Raw genomic sequence first — 17,397 nt, 5'->3', positions numbered from 1 at the left:
ATTCATCTATTTAGTATATTTAATTCATTGTTTTCTGTAATAAATGTTCGAATATTTCGAAATTGATCACTTTGAATTGGTTGAAGGCCCTTGGTACTGCTCCTCGCTGGTGCAGTTTCCTCGACAACCTCACAGAAGAACTTGAAGAAAGCTCAATGGAAACCGTGTACGACGACTACAAGTTTGTGACAAAGAAGGACCTCGAGGAGCTTGGCCTTGGCCACTTGATGGGCACCAATCTGCTGCGGGCTTACATGCACGGCTACTTCATCGACATTCGACTCTACAGAAAGGCTAAGTCCGTCGCCGATCCGTTCGCTTACGAAAAGTATCACCGTAAGAAGATCAGGGAGAAGATTGAGGAAGAGCGGGCAAACCGAGTACAGCTCAAGGTTAGTACATTTGCTCCAACTTAACTACTTTCAAAGACCTTGCATTAATAGAATAGAAAAATCGTTTATTGAATCAATAAGCCACCTTGAGCATTAATAGAATAAACGTTTATCGGATCAATAAGCTACCTTAAGGCTGTGCAAAGGCTAAACATAAACTTTCTACTGGTGATATTTTTCAAAGTTTTTCGATTTGTATATCATCAAGCTATCAAAATGAAAAAGTTTTATCAGGAAAAATTTTTTCTGATCATTACTTTTTGAGATATGAGCACCTAAATTTTAAATTTTTGGGACAGAACATTTCACATTCGGTAAGAAATAAATCCATGAGATTCAGAGGATAAATTCTTCATGGTATTTTTGATTGAATAAAACAAAAATTTTCTGAAAATATTAATTTTTGGGAAAGTTATTCGATTTACTAAAAATTACCAAAAATAACTTTTTCAAAAATTTATATTTTCAAAAAAAAAATTGTTTCCCTCTATCAACAATACCATGAAGAATTTATCCTCTAAATCTCATGGATTTGTCACTTACCGAATTTGGAATGTTCTGTTCTAAAAATTTTAAATTCAGGCGCTCATATCTCAAAAAGTAGCCTAATGATCAGAAAAAAATGTTTTCCTGAGAAAACTTTTTCATTTTGATAGCTTGATAATATACAAATTGAAAAACTTTGAATATCAACAGTAGAAAGTTTATGTTTAGCCTTTGCACATCCTTAAACAAACGTAAAAGAGGCTGCTTGACAATGTACCATATACAAGACATGTAAATTGAAATATAAATTAGTGAACGTTAGTTTTACAAGAATTTAATGTAATAGTTACTCTTACAATAATGATAATACTTTTCTTGTCTGAAGGCCACGAAGGCAAAGACAACAATATTGCATTGGTGAATCCTTCACTACAATTTCGTATACAGTAATTAGTAAGTGTTTCTCTTCGTAAATGGCTCAATGGCGTTTTATAGATGTCGCTTGGCCACTCATGAACTGGGTGATCTTTCGTACTTGATTTCCACGTCATCTCTTCGTGGCACCGTTATACTCGTTATTCAATCGAATGTCAAACTTCTAAATTAAAAGTGCCGGTCAGGATAGCCGAGACGACTAAGGCGTTGCAACTTTCAGTCTGCTAGTGCTACCTGGTCGCGGGTTCGAATCCCATCGAATAGGCATGGACGTTTGATCATCTCATCAAATCACCCTCGCACTTCCCATTAACCACGTACAAGCAAAAATCTCATGTGGGCATCATCCGCAAGTGAAATGGTTTAGTATTCACTGTGGAATAATTAATTAGAAAAGTTTATGTATTAAGAATAATTGCTGTATTTTTTAATTAACATCACAGCGTATCTGTAATGAACTAGATCAGCTCAGTACTGAGATAAACCATTGAAATCAATTCAATATGTACAGTATAATTATGTAAAGCACCTTCTTACTTCTAAGATTTTTCTCTTAATGAAATATACTTTATAATTGTATCTATTAAATACATGAAAACTATAAGTTTGATACAGTTTTTTATGAATATGCTCATACATTATTATATATTATCCAGCTTTATTCAACATCATGGATGATGATAGTAATGATAATCATGCATATTAACATTTTTAGTGCGTTTTATTTTAATAAGTGATAGTAGCTTAACCTATATTTTTATTTGGACTGTAGTAAAAATTTGAAAAGGTACAGTTTTGGGCATAAGCCTGTTGTGCCTTCTCATATAAGTGTAATAATTGTACATATGACTATATAAATGATTTTTTTTTCATCATGTACTCACTGAAAAGTTGATTTTTCAATTAGATTCATTCAGATATTCGCGATAATAATAGTTGCCTAGTTCTCTGTAGGGCCAATAATATTTCTCTACTGTACTGGAACAATTCCTCAATTTATGCTTTCTTTAATTCACTTTTGTTTTGTTCCAACAATGGCAACTAGTTTGTAGCTACTAGTTATTAATAAGTAAGTAGTTGAAACCGTAAACGTTTTCATTGTTGCAATAAGATTTTCCATTAACTTACTGGATAATATTACAAATTTTACTGTGCTGGAACAATATTCCTCAATTTATGCTCTCTGTAATTCACTTTTATTTCAACAGTGGATCTTATTGTACATAGCAACTAGTTATTGATAAGTAGTTAAAACATAAACGTTCTCATTATTGCAATCAGATTTCTCATTTTAGTGAGAGGTCGATTACATTGAGAATGTAATAAACATAGTAATTTATTGATGAGGCGTCAAGACATGTACTATCTCTCACAGTTCATTATCAATAAAGTACATTTTCGTTTGTGCGTAAACTTCCGTAGTCGACGACGACAAGCATTGTTGACATTCATATTGTCCAAATTTCAAGTGTGCTAAAACAGCTGATCAAATAACTTTTCAGTATTTGTTTTTATTATTCAATAATCAAAACATTTCTAATAATATCAACATATTGCCATTTAAAAGTATAAATAAGTATAAACTCAACCTCCCCCATTAAAACATAATTGAACATAATCTTTTAGATTATTTAAAAAAATTGAAATCTAACCAATCTGAGATCCTCACCCTGTCGTGGTTGACGACGGCATTTACGCACAAACGAAACCCAAGCTTAACTGATTGTAAAGGTATGATTTCAAGACATTGAAAGACCGTAGACATTGATTCTTCCTATTCCTTTGTCGACAAAAGTTAGTTTAGTGCACGTAGGAAAAACGTTATATATTTTAATTTTTTTTATTTGAATGTGTTTTGTGATTATTTATGTTGATGTTACAGGAGGAGAGTGGAAGTGGAGAGAGTGGGAACTCTGATGACGACGTTTATATGGACAGTGGCTCGGATGATGACAGAGAAATGGCCATCAACTTGAAAAAACAGCATCGACTAGTCAAGTTGGCTAGAAAAAGGAAAGAGATGGAAGAAGAAGAGAATGAAGATGATAGCGATAACGATGAGACGAAAGCGGCCAACCAACGTAATTCATCTCATAAATCTGCTTACAGTTTTCGATCTGGTGATAGGTTCAAGAATGTAGTTGGACAGAATCCAGTCGGAGAAAACAGGTGACACTTTTATCATTTTAATTTCTTTAAAATTTATTTGGATATAGTTTATATGGATAATATACCGTGTGACCCAGAATAACGGGAACTTTTAAAAACGCCATAAAACAAAAGTGGGAAGGGCAAATAGTTATTTGTATATCTTGAGTGAAAAGAGCTCTTTTTTCTCCCTGAGGTAAAAGTTTGAACAATTTTCCTGAGGGAGAAAAACATTTTTCACTCGTGATATACACAACATTTTTCCTCCACCTACATTTTTATAAAAACTGCAAATAAAACAATTTTTAAAAACGTACGTGACCAAACAATGTGTTACAATATAATCTAAAAATTAAACAGAAACAGCTGGCTTGTAATCACAGTTCTCCGCCGACAGCGCTATCTGTCGGCAAAAGTTGTAACAGCAATGGCCGCCACAACTACAGCTATGATGAAGTTCCCGTTTCAAATTTGATTATTTAATAAGGAATATTCGTTGGCTGGTATTTTGAATAACATGGAATATAAAAAAATATACATTTTTTTAGTATAGTGATATGAAGGATTAGAAAAAGAAGCTCACCTTGAGTGCTTTCACTTCTTTTGCAGCTCCTGGAATTCTGTAGATTCCAGTTTCTGATGGACCTCGCTTTTCAATTTCATTTACACAATGAACAACCAGAGCTGGGATCATTGGCGAAGTGGGCGGAGCATAGTCGGCCAATACAAGCATTTGCTGAAAAATAATCAAAGATTTAGAATCATACAGATACGAATTGACACAAAACCAGTTTGCGGATTTAGTTTGAAAATATATATTTAGTTCGAGGGAATGATTTTTACTATTCATTCTATTACGGAAAAATTATTGTGTGATAAGTTTAATGGGTATTTTCAGGTGATTTTTTTCCAACTGCAATTGATTCTATAAATATAATTGTGCAATAGATTTTATCTACTATACTGATTAGTAATAGTTTTATTATAATAAATTGCACTATGTTAACTATCTGAAAAGTCTGAGTAGATTTTTATACGTTGTATCTAGCCTAATATATTTAGATAGAAGATAGAGTACGGTAGCCTATATAACACGTGAGATTGCTGCATGTTTGGAAGATACCACCAAGTAATGGATCATGGAAAAATTATCATGCAATCATAGAAAACTATGCATTCTGTTTTCTCTTTGGATTATGAAATTCTTGATCAAATAAATAAATTCTTGGAGATTGTGATTGTCACTCATTAAAAGACGTGAAGGAAACTAAATATCTAGGAGTCTTTGTAGACTCTCATCTTAAATGGAATACACATATAAATAACATGTGTAAGAAAATAAAACACATAATCCACAAATTCCATAGATTGAATGAGCTCAAAAACCCAACTATAATAAAGATGTCTTATTCAGCATATGCCCAGTCCATATTGCAATATGGTTTTAGGGTATGGGGTGGAGAATTGGAGATCCATTTTAATAAAATCTCCATAATTCAAAGATTTATTTTAAAAGCTGCACTTGGAAGACCAAGACGATATACCAGCCATAGCCTTTTTGCAGAGTTCCCAGTTTTAACAGTAATACAACTTTACTCGAAAAATTTTATTCTAGCTGTTCATAAGTATATAAATCTCTTTGAAACTAACATTCCGTCGTGTAATTTCCGTTCATTATCGCATTACCGCATTCCTAGAACAAGTTTAACAGTATGCCGCAGACAATTCATATACATGAGTAATAGATTGATGAATATTTTGCCAGACCAATTAATTTCAGATAGATTTAATAAATCAGCCATTAAAAATATAGAGATGGATCAGAAGTAACAATGTTTTTTGCCTCATGTCCAGTTAGAATCTACTTTATTAAAAAAAACTTTTTTCTTTGTTATTATTTTCACTAAGTTGCATTTTTTTCAGATATTATATTACTACAATTATTATTATTCAACTTATTTATTTATTATTACTATCATTCAAATAAAATGTTTAATCATCTTCTATGTTTATGTTAAATTAAATGAAATCTTTTGGTACTCGTTGCTAGCACACAAACTTAGATTTTGCTGGCAACGCCAATCAAATTTTAAGTTAAAATTTTATTTTTATTCTGTATAAGTATGAAGTATTTGTTTTATTCATTATTGTTATCTTTATAATTGGCAAATAAATGATTTTAAAAATAATAATTAAAAACAAATTCAAAATGAAATCCGCGTTATCCCAGATGAGATATTGCAGCGATCAATGAGGAATCGTCAACACAGATTTGAACAATGTATTTGTTCAGGAGGAAGCCATTTAAATGAAGTAACAGTCAAAAAGTGATAGATGTTATTAATAATATTCTTAAATGGCAAGCCTTGAACTTCACATTAGTTTGAATAAAATAATTTTTGTCCTTTCCACTAATATTTTATGGCGATTTTAAAAGTTCCCGATATTCTGGGTCACTCTGTATTTATGCATAAGGATTTTAATCATTGTTTAGAGATTTACTAATTTCTCATCAACTTTTTTCAACAATATCACTTATTCAAAGCTTAACTTGTCAGGTGATCAAGGATAGGTATAATAGGTATCATCAGACATATTCGGAATATTAAAAAAAAAAATATTAGATAAACGATACAACTTCGAATAATCTCAATAACTTAAATTTATGTAGTAGGCAGTAGGTTATACTAACAATATTAGGCTAACAATTTAAATAATTTTTTCTTGAAAGAAATTGAGACCTGATTACCATGTATTACTTCTTCTGGAAGTCATTTTCTTATGTAATATTCTTCAAGCCGGCCACTGACGGGTGTTCAAACAAGCCAAAACGCCTCCCAGAATGTCCCCCGAACGGCTAATTGTCATCAACAGCTGATCCTCAGCCAATCGTAGGTCATTATGAGTGGCGTGTTGGCTTGTTAAAACGCAGCTTTAGACTGCCAGCCGACTGTATAATCGAAACATGATGAATAAAGTCTTACTAAGAATTGGAAAGACGCACATAACCTTTATTTGGACAATTTATTTTATGAAATTGGGATGAAAAGAAGTTTTGGACTGTGGTCTGTTTCTTTGTTCTTAAGTTGATTGTAAATGATAAATAAATAATAAATAAGATAGAAACGGTAGTATGAATTGAAAATTTACCACCAAAGTTTTATGGTTTTAATAATTTAAAAAAAATGTTATCAAACAACAATTTTATTGAACTTTTTATAATCTATATATTATATTGTTGCACAATTTACAGGTTGAGCTTAGGAGAAAGACTGGGAAAAGGAGAAGCAAGTAGTCATGGCAGCAACCAGCAATCAGCAACTGGCAATCGTGAAATGACTTTCAGTTTGAAAAAAGTATGTTTTCTTTTGATATGCTAATTATGAATAATCTTCCATTAAAAATAGATTGTAGATTAGCAGTAGATGATTCGTATGAACACAAATAACAGAGGCCAACTACGGTAGTAATTTTATTTTTGGAGGTAACAATAAACCTTTTGAGATTGAGATCATTCATTCTCAAAATTTACAATTTAAACTTGCATGCAGTTGTAATTTTTATAACTTTTCATTTATCTTGTTATTTTCTGTATTTAAATAAGATTTATTTCTTCGATTCAACTAATTCAGTTATGCAGATTTGATTGTGCATTGAATTTGAATTACCTATTTCTAGACTGCAAATTAATAATGATTCATAACTTGCTGATGAGTATTGATTTTCAATGATTGAATAATTGTGATTGGTTTGGTTCCCAGCTAGAACTATAATTTATTGTTATATCCATAACTACGCTTGCTCAAGTTCGAAATTGAATGTATACAAAAAAGAATACTGCTAAAATATAAACCCTACTTTTGAATGCATTGTGAAAATTGAATTTCAACGTGCATAATTCATTCGTATACTATTTTATTATTTCATTATACAGAGTGCGGCATCATAATTTCCTTTTTTTTTAATTTGCTCTATTCATTTAGTTGATGACATAGCGGAGTGCTAGCAGTCACTTTCGAAAGGCGTGGTTTTAAAATGTTGTTCTTGCACAGTTCTGTCGCCATCATGAGTTGGAACAGCAAGGAGCTTACGTTCACCGTTGAAGCCTACTTTTCGAGTGGCTGTTCAATGGCTATAGCACAGTGCGCTTTTCGGAGTCGGCTTAATTTAGCCCTGTTGACCGGAAATCAATTGTTTCGTGGGTTACTAAGTTTAGAAAACAGGTAGTACAGCAGAACGAAGATCTAAAGTTCCACGGCCCATTAGATTACGTGTAACATTGAGACAGTGAGAGCTCAAATTTTGTAATCTCAAAGGCGTTCAGCACGCAAATATGCTTCTACCAGGACCTTCTATATACTACCGGACCTGAGCCTAGAAAAAATGGCTGCCGTATGTGGTGGTCTTATAGAAATTCCTTCTAAGAAAAAATCACTAATCAGTTGTTAGAGAGCGTCTCAGTTCGTCTAGTTCCCGTTTAAAATATCATTGCAGGCCACCACATACGGCGGCCATTTTTTTTCTAGGTTCAGGTCCGGTAGTATATAGGAGGTCCTACTTCTATAGGAGGTCCCCCTTGCACGTTCTGATCGTTCTGTTAGGAGGATTCTTCACGAAGACCTTTATTTCATCCATATAAAATGTATGTAATATACAAAATGGCTGTTTTGAGGAACACTTCCCAGAATGCCTTATCCCGAATAAGAGGCGATTTTCAATGGCTGGTTCGATCTCCTAGTTTGCCCCTGTCTAATTTTTTTTCTGTTGGGGTTTTAGAAATCCCTTGTCTATGTGAACCGTCCGAAGACCCTCCAAGATTTTAAGAATAACGTACAGTTGTAAATTGCAAAAATTACGCCTGATATACTTGAAAGGGTGATATCAAATAATAGAAATAATATGTAAAGTGTATCCAGATTAAGGAACGTCTTCTTCATGATATATTCTTCAAAACCACATGGAAAAAAACTTTAAATATAAACTTATATTCTGAATATAGAATAAAACTTTTCTGACTCTTACAATGCGTTCTATTAAGTTTTGAAGAAAGGAAATTATGATGCCACACTCTGTATTATAATGAATACTCATAATCTCAGTTTCAAGAAAGAGGGAATGGGAATTGGTTTTATTGAATGCTGTGTGTAAAAGTCTTGTTCGTTGATTGCAAACAAGTTTCAGTGATATTTCGTTATTTTTCTTGCAGAAGAACAAGAAGTTGGGCCGAGAACAAGAGATGGCCAAACATCATATGGAAAGGAAGAATCTGATGAGGAAGGGGCCACGGCATCTTGTTAAGCCCAAATTCTATGCTGGCCCTAGACAACCCACCAAAAGACATTAAATATGTAAGTTTATTAAGTCGTTTTCACTTTTATATGTATTTTACTTATATATTATATTTTTGAAGAAAATTCATTTATTATACAGTGCAGCATTAAATACTTTTTAAGTGAGCTTCTTTTAATATTGTTGATTCCAAGTGATATTTATCTCTTCAGTTGGTTCGAAAACAACTGTGTTTTAAACAATGTTTAAAAAAAACAAATTCTTTGATACAAAATTAAGTAGCCTATAAGCTGTTCTAGCAGCTCCATTCCTATTCTTCACTTTTCCCTTTACAATGTTCTAGTTTCTGATTTCTTAAAAAGTGTGTTCTGCTTCTACATCTCTAAATATTTGATACATCCTTGAAGATGAAGAAAATGTTTTAAGATGGGATCAGAATAATTTGATTGAAAAAGTTAGGAAAGGTTATATGTTAATCATCAATAAATCCCTCCACAGATGTAGTATACACTATCAACATCACCATAATTGAGTTTTTCAATGCACTCGCATTACTTTTAAGGGAGTTTTTAAATAACTCTTGGATAACTTTGAAAGGATGTTCAAAAACAACTTTTTAACTATAAAAGTATCAGGATCTACCCAACAGTATTAGCTTTCAAATGGCTTGAAAAAATTTGGGGGGCTCTAGGGGTGGCCAGGGGGATAAAATTTTCGTGATTTGGAGGTTTTCCCGTAGTCAGTGTGTTCTCTAACTGATTTTGATGTGGGCTCCCCGAGACAATCAGCCTAAGAGGCTGTGAATTTTTCGTAAGTTATTGTCTTTTGCAGCTTTAATATAATAAGAAGATTAGAGCTCTCATCTGTATGAAAGCCTCTTATCTAATAAATCTGAAACAATAGCCAAATCTCTAAATTTTATTAGTTGCTCAGTTTGTATGATAATTTTATTTCTCAATCGACAAAATCTAATTATGTTCTGAATTGGAAAGTGAGATTTAAAACATGAAAACCGTAAGATATTTAAATATGTATTCTATATCAGTATATTATTTTCTAATGAAAAATTCATTGGTTTACTTATAATTACAAGAACCAGTCATTTGTTAATTCTTTGATTTGTTTCTCTAGAGAATCGTCAAAACGTTTCTTTAAAGCATCACAAAATTGATCATTTCTCGGATTGTTGATGATTGTAATTATGATTCCATCATAGCCCAGATTCTTGGTTTGTGAAAAGATTTTGCTCAGATCATTCTGTAAATAGAAGAATAAACATATTTTAATGAGTATTTTGTAAAAAGGTTGACTTCTAGCTGTTAAAAACCTTTTTTCTTTTGATATTCCTAAAGGAAAATCGATAACATAGATTTTTGCTTAATACGATTTTCGCTTGAGTGGCTAAGTTAAGGATTGGTGTGAAAATTTGGAATAAAATAATATATTCTTTCAGTGTCTCAATTTGAAAGATCAATGTGATTTGATATCAACCAGGATCCACGTTGAGTATAATTTGTGTGATTGATTGAAGGGCATTCAACCAGAATTAACAATAATTAACATACAGCTGAATGCAATGCAACTAGAATGTATTTACTAGGTAGCTAGGTTTGTTTTTTTTCGCTTAGGTTTTTAATATAATATTACCTTATCAAGTGAAAATAACAAGAACATGGGTCATTTTAATCTATCATAGTCTTTATAAGCTATCTATAGTAGGCTATGGTAGATAACAAATGAATATTATATGAAATTGTTTTCACTCACCTCATCTATTAAATCACCTGATTCATGATAAGTCAATTTGGTAGTAAGGAAAACCTTAATCTTGTGCTTTGATTTGATTTTACTATTACTTTCGATGCATTTGGCTATTTTTTCAATTTTACCGCCATTATGGAGATTGACTTCAATAAATGCAACCTCACTCGTCGTGAACAGCCAATCAGATCTAGGAATGAACGTTACAGAAATAAGCTTTTTGATTTGCTTGCGTTTTGTATTTTTAAACCAATTTTTTGTCACACATTTTGTATGCATTCAACAATATTTATTCATTTATCATTTACAATCAACTTAAGAACAAAGAAAGAGACTACAGTCCAAAACTTCTTTTCATCCCAATTTTATAAAATAAATTGTCCAAATAAAGGTTATGTGCGACTTTCCAATTCTTCACTAATTTCCACATTGAAACAAAACACAAACACTTGAAACAATTAATTTTGAATTTAGAAAGATGAAGATCCGAATTGATAACAAAATTCCTTCTACTTAGTATTCAAAACTGTAAAATAAAAATTATAATCTTCACTGAATAATAATATACATCAAGAGCCGTATGTTGTGGACCAATGTGGTTCTATATTTTGCTACCTTTCTTACAACTTTTAACAAATTCAAAAAACTTTTCATAATTAAATTTTTTTCCTAAATTTTCCATTTTTCATCAGTCATAGCAATTGCATTGATTTGATATACATGATGTTCAATACGGTAATAATTCCTGAAAAGGCATTAATAGAAAATGATCTCACCCTGAGTTATCCGATGTGCAAGACGCACAATTTGTACAGACTGGTGTCCCAGCCAATCCCCATTTGGCATCTGGTATAAGAGCTTTTCCTTCTTTCAGTGTATTGAGTAAAAAGTTTTTAGCAGCACTTTCAAACATCTCTTGTGCCTTCAAACATAGATAATAGCAATAATATACAAGTCCCTTATTATTATGACAATTATTATGTTCCAGAATTATTTTTCAATGTCGTATTTATGAAATGGACAAACTCATTATAAAGTTTATGGTGGTTTGGAACACACACCTAAATCTGTAGGTACACTCAAGTCTCAACATGATTCTTCCCAAGCCTAATGATTTTGGGAGCATCATCTTCAGCTAAAAAAATGAATGGATCAGGAAATTTATGTGAAATAAGACGGTAGCTAATCATGATTGCAATTCAAGGTTATACCTCTATCAACCTTGAATTAGTTGCATCATTTTTTTTTGTTTTCAGAGATTTAATTTTTTAAAGATACTTTTTCAGAATTAGATGTCATAACATATAATGATGAATTTATAAACTTTTTCAGAATTAAGCTGGGTTTACACTGGAGTTAATGAAAGTTTTTTACATTTTTGTTATTAACCGATGTTAATAACAAAAGTCATTAACATATATGTTGATGAAATTTTCTTTAATAACAAGGAATTTTCTGTTGAGAACACGAGTTATTAACTTTTGTTAAGATAAATTTTTGACGATTCAGTCAAGTTAATAACTCGTGTTATTAACTCCGGTGTAAACGCAGCTTTAGATCTTTGAATTAGGTATAATAAAATGTTGAATACATAAAACCATACAGTTATGACTTTGAAAGAACTTTTGTTTGTATCTAGCAATGTTTTTCCAACAATAATTGAATAATAAAAGATGTAAGTAATAGAATCAAAAACATTGATCTTGGTAAGATAATAATTTGATCCAAAATGAACTTACTAGTTCATGAACCTACTAGGCAAGAAAATATCCCGGTTGATCCAAATTGTCGAACAAATAAGGTTGGATTGATTTCATCTCAAAAAGCGTCCCTGATAACGGTATATTATATGGTGTGACGCTATATGTATAACGGTATATTTATTTATTTTATTTTTATTTATTTATTGTATAAAAACACTATAATCATAATATAATCATGACTTTTGAGGAAAAACTAGGCTGAGCCTGTACTATTTCTCTCCAAAATTTTTGATAAAATGTTAATGTTGTCCAAAGATTAAGGTTATGGAATGACACACTGCTTCGTCACTTGATTTTCGGTTCAGGAACAATGATTTGAAAATTTTGAATTTTGAAGTTGAAAAATATGGTGTCAACGTCATCAACGTTCTTTGGATTTAATACCTATGTAATATACTGTATTTGTATATATACATATTTTTATAATTGACACGAGTAAATTGAATGTTGAATCAATGATTATTCAACATTATTAATTATGTTAGTAATAATTATTCAAGTACTACAGACTAAATCTTTCACATTGCTATTTTATTTCACCCAGAAATCATTTATTATACCCGACATCAGGTTAATCAACTAAATTTCAAAGATTTTTCAGACGACCTTTTTTAAACTCATCAATTAATATATTTACAACCGGAATTGATGGATTATTTTAGTAAATTAATTTTCAATAGCTGATTAGTAGGCCTAAGCACTTCAATATTTTTTTTAGAAAAATAATTTTCTGGAATTGAAATATAATAATTATTGTTAAACGAAAATCCCAATCAAATACTGTAAATCACCCCGAAGACTTCTGCTACCGCAAATATTGACAACAGGCTAAATTAATTAGCATTTGAACAAATTAACTTCCAATTTATTCCTAACTGAAATATAAAATATCACCCTGACCTCGATCAAGAATTATTATATTATTTTTCATATATCAATTATACAATGATTATAACTGTAATTTAATGAATGCTACAATTTATTTCCACCTTATCAAATTATAATCGTTACCTTTTGCTTTATTTGCTCTGTCATACTGAGATCATTCAATTGCCCATTAATTTTTGCACTGAGATTTATGGATTTTTCCTGGTAAGCCGCATCATTCAGATCCCAATTATGATGCCAGTAGCTTAGTATGACGCTTATGATACCTTGAATTCAACACGATATTTAAAGAGAGTTTAATATTTTTGTCTCCAAAAGTATAATAAAAAATACTAGTATCCTTTTATTTTCTTTGGTATCACTAGTGATTATTATACTTAATTTACGGGATGGTACATTTGTATTGAGTTGTACATTAATTGAATATTCATGAAAATTCATCTGCACACTATCACCCATATTCACCTATCTACAGTGCAATTAATTTAAGAATGTATTTTATAAACTCTGTATTAAGTTGTAAATGTAAGATTAGAAAAACTTTCAAAAGTAGACCTATACACATGAATTGTTAAATGCTTTCAAAATGAAACAACTTACATGAACTTCACATCCAAGGATTCTAATGTAACAAATATCGCTTTTTTGACTAGTGAGAAACTCACATGAGTCATTACGACAATAAAACGGGCTATGAGTTATTATCATCTTCTAGCTTGGAAGCACATACATCAATGGTAGTGGTAGGCCTACTGGCCAATAGCAGTTGAAAAATAGTTGAAATAACTTCATATATAACATCCATAACTCCTTCTCCCTCCTAAATGCATACAAGAAACATAGTATCTTACCATAAACAATCTATGGAATACTACCAGAAACGCAATTCTATCCAATGCATGCATAGGACCGCTAATCTATGTGTTTCGTACAAATCGCATGTAAATTGGTCCTGATTAAATATAAAAACACACATATGTTGTCAAATTCTACACAGTTTTATTCGGTACACGACCATGGTTAGAACTGTGTAGAATTTGACAACATATGTGTGTTTTTATTCAATTATGGAACGGTTCTATAATACTGACAATGACTCAGTCGAATTTATAAATTGGTCCTGTATAACATTTATATTACTGTGTTTTCATTAATAATTATTGAAAAGTATATTAGGAATTCAATATAGTATTGATTTCAGGTACACTACAGTTGCTGTCTTCTAAGATCTTCAATAAACTCGAACCTCGCCATTCTCTCGAGTTGTTTAAAACGATAACTACTCAATTTTCTGATCGTGCCTTATCCGAGACCTAGCCTTCTGATGAGAAGGCTTTTCTGTACTATAATAAAGGAAAGAAATGGCTTATACACGTACGGAATAGGAAAATTATCTTTAACACATCATCACGTCTGAACTACTGGACTGATCAACTTGAAGTTTTCTATATAGATTCTTAATTAACCAAGGATGGTTATAGGCCTATTTTCAATTCTTCAAGATTTCGTTTCGTCAAGTTTTCAATTTGTCAAGTTTTAAAATAGACCCTTGTGAAGCATGGGTTTCCTGCTAGTATTTAATAAGTAATGATCACATTTGAAAATTGTGAACGAACTGTCAATTCACCTGTGTAGTTTTGCCATTTATGACCTTCGACGTCATTTTTAAATTTCTCCAAGTGCAACGTTAAATTGCCCGTCTGAGGAAGGCCGCCATTGATTTCCTCTCCTACTGGCGGGTAATTTGGAAACAGACCCTGATTCAAGAGGAAACGTATATAACCACTCTCGTTGTCGGCATTCTCTGCATTGAGTTCCATTCCATCGGGAATAAATGACGAGCACCCAGATTCCTTGTCCACCAAAACTACCTTGAATCTGAAAGCAAGAAATGATCTCCAGTCATTGTATTATATTTACGGTCTTCATCAAGTTATTTTTATATTTTTCTGATATGTTAAAAGGAGTGTGATTGAAAAATATGCTGTTATGTTGTATAGCCGTTATTTACTAGATTAGGTTGTTTAAATGATTAATACTGTATAGTCATTTGTTTGTATATGAAATTCTACATTTTCATAGCACAATACTTGAAATGTTATCAAATAATTATTTTTCATTCTGATTATGTTGAAAGGAAAAGGAGTTCTCTTGGAAAAAAATATGCTGTTACGCAGTATCTCCCTATCTTACTAGATTAGGAAGTATGAGGAAGTTTAAATGATTAAATATAGTCATTTGTTTGTTTATATAAATTTTTACTTTTCTATAATACTGTACAAAATTTACCAATACTTTGATACAAAACTACAAAAAATGTGCTGAAAGAAATCGTAAGAAAATATTCTATCATTGAGGATAATGTCTAGTTGTAAATATTAGTCTTAACAGAGACCTGAACTTAATTTAAATTTAATATAAGCTACTAGATTGTTGAAATGAATGCTCTGTGCAAACAATCTGTTCAATACTGTGTAAAAAGGGAGTTGGATAATGCAAGCTTACCTTTTTCTACACCCATTGGCTATATATTTATGTATTATGTTTATAAAATAGAATTATAGTACTCTTTGAAATCAATAAAATAATAAAACAAGAATACAAATTGTAACTACTAGTTTGTAACTACTACAATTTGTAGTTTGTAACTACTACAATTTGTAGTAGAATTTGTTTTAAACTACAACAATTTGTAGAAATTTGTAGTACTACTACAATTTGTTGTAGAATTTGTTTTAAACTACTACAATTTGTTTTATTATTTTATTAATTTCAAAGGGTACTATAATTATATTTTATAAATACAAGAAAGTAGCCCTGAATTCATACATTCTAAAAATATGTATTATGTATATTCGCTCTATTTAATGACATCTCATTATTGCTACTACAGCTATTCTGTTTTTTCAGTTTAAAATGAAATATTATTTTATTGCAATTATATATTATGTCAAATATGTACAAAAATATAATTTTATTCAAAATAAAAATTATTATATTTCCTGTATATTTATAGATATTTCATTAATTTCCTGTTGCTGTCATTGTTTATTATATTCCCTGTATATTTATAGATATTTCATTAATTTCCTGTTGCTGTCATTGTTTCAAGATTGCAATATACAGCTCTATTTTATAAAAAATCTAGTACTGTGCCCAAAATCAGATTTCTATTGAGGGCACAGTTTTTTGCTTAAACCTGAAACTGATACTTATTTATCTCTAACAATGTAATATTTAGAACTGTACTCACGTTTCTCTGTTGAGTATTGTAATAATATCATAGATCAAAAACATAAGAATAACTAACATAATGAGATATGGTAGAAAACATTCCACTTTAACCATTGTTAATAATTATGTAATTACACTGTTGAGAAGACCAGAAACATGAAAGAGCTTCCTATCATCAGTAAACTACCTTATGGTATTACAGCATTGACATGAGCTTCCTAATAGATAAGTTTGTGGTTAACCACTACTTCCTTTCCTGCTTTTCTACTGTCTTTCACACAGTTACATGTTTTATCGCAATCTAATGTGAAACGCTTCTGCTGATAGTGGATCAAAATTGATCATGTAAACTTTCACAGAAGTTTATGAATGATCAAAAATGAAATAAACAACAATGATCTTCATTTACTCCTATACTGAGATCCACTTCAACCCCTTAGCATTGCTGAATGGGAAGTATGTATTGGTTTTCATTCATGAGACATGCTGAAAATTTTAAATTAATTTTAATATTGAATAATTATCACAATACAAACAAATTTGTGGGAGCCTAAAAATTGTCTTATTATTCAGCCGTACCTAGTAGTTCTGTGAACAGTAGACCTCGCGCTCAGTTAGTTACATTGACCTGTTATGTTTTCTCAAAAATTAATAAATAATTTATGAATTAAAAATGTCTAGAAAAAAATCCTAAATAAACAGAGCTTTCTGTCCTATATCGCACCGTGACGTGTCGTCCCGGAATGTGAATGTGAGCGCTGTTATCAGGTCTGGCTGGAACTGTCTACAACGTTGATGGAAAGATACAATTTTCAAGATGTTCGATGTTTTTGAACGGGTAGTATTATAGTCAACTGTCTACTAACGTTAATGGAAAGATACATTTTCAAGATGATCGATGTTTTTGAACGGGTAGTATTATAGTCCACTAGACAGCTGATTTATGATGAATAATTATATAGTCTGATTTTTACGGTAATATTGGCGTATGAAGGAGGCTC

The 17,397-nt window shown here is 31.2% G+C and overlaps 2 protein-coding genes across 2 annotated transcripts in view; one reads left to right on the top strand and one right to left on the bottom strand.

Moving 5' to 3' along the window:
• LOC111055520 (nucleolar protein 10) overlaps positions 1 to 16,171 on the top strand; it is a 40,186-nt gene extending 24,015 nt beyond the window's left edge. Inside the window, exons 9-13 of the mRNA XM_039422966.1 lie at positions 87 to 392; positions 3,178 to 3,482; positions 6,715 to 6,817; positions 8,668 to 8,809; positions 14,364 to 16,171. Of these exons, the coding sequence (XP_039278900.1) occupies positions 87 to 392; positions 3,178 to 3,482; positions 6,715 to 6,817; positions 8,668 to 8,805 (852 nt within the window). The 3' untranslated portion in view covers positions 8,806 to 8,809; positions 14,364 to 16,171. The remainder of the gene's footprint in view (positions 1 to 86; positions 393 to 3,177; positions 3,483 to 6,714; positions 6,818 to 8,667; positions 8,810 to 14,363) is intronic.
• On the bottom strand, positions 6,616 to 16,594 carry LOC111055521 (hyaluronidase). Its single transcript, XM_022342737.2, has 6 exons — positions 16,416 to 16,594; positions 14,790 to 15,040; positions 13,286 to 13,428; positions 11,288 to 11,433; positions 10,518 to 10,701; positions 6,616 to 10,007 (listed from the first exon to the last, which is right to left on the bottom strand). The coding sequence occupies exons 1-6, from the start codon at positions 16,508 to 16,510 to the stop codon at positions 9,837 to 9,839; spliced, it is 990 nt and encodes a 329-aa protein (XP_022198429.2). The 5' UTR covers positions 16,511 to 16,594; the 3' UTR covers positions 6,616 to 9,836.
• Between the last annotated feature and the right edge of the window lie 803 nt (positions 16,595 to 17,397).

The sequence above is a fragment of the Nilaparvata lugens genome, chromosome 3, assembly GCF_014356525.2.
Source record: "Nilaparvata lugens isolate BPH chromosome 3, ASM1435652v1, whole genome shotgun sequence".
NCBI lineage: Eukaryota > Metazoa > Arthropoda > Insecta > Hemiptera > Delphacidae > Nilaparvata > Nilaparvata lugens.
The sequence above is the reverse complement of the archived record's forward strand: the minus strand, read 5'-3'. Positions and strand labels throughout refer to the sequence as shown.

Excerpts from the sequence above, each read along its gene's own strand:
- LOC111055521 (XM_022342737.2), bottom strand. The coding sequence starts at position 16,510 with ATGGTTAAAGTGGAATGTTTTCTACCATATCTCATTATGTTAGTTATT. Across the intron at positions 15,041-16,415 it reads ACAATACTCAACAGAGAAAC|ATTCAAGGTAGTTTTGGTGG; the intron begins GTGAGTACAGTT and ends TCTTGCTTTCAG. Across the intron at positions 13,429-14,789 it reads TAAATGGCAAAACTACACAG|GTATCATAAGCGTCATACTA; the intron begins GTGAATTGACAG and ends GTTGAATTCAAG.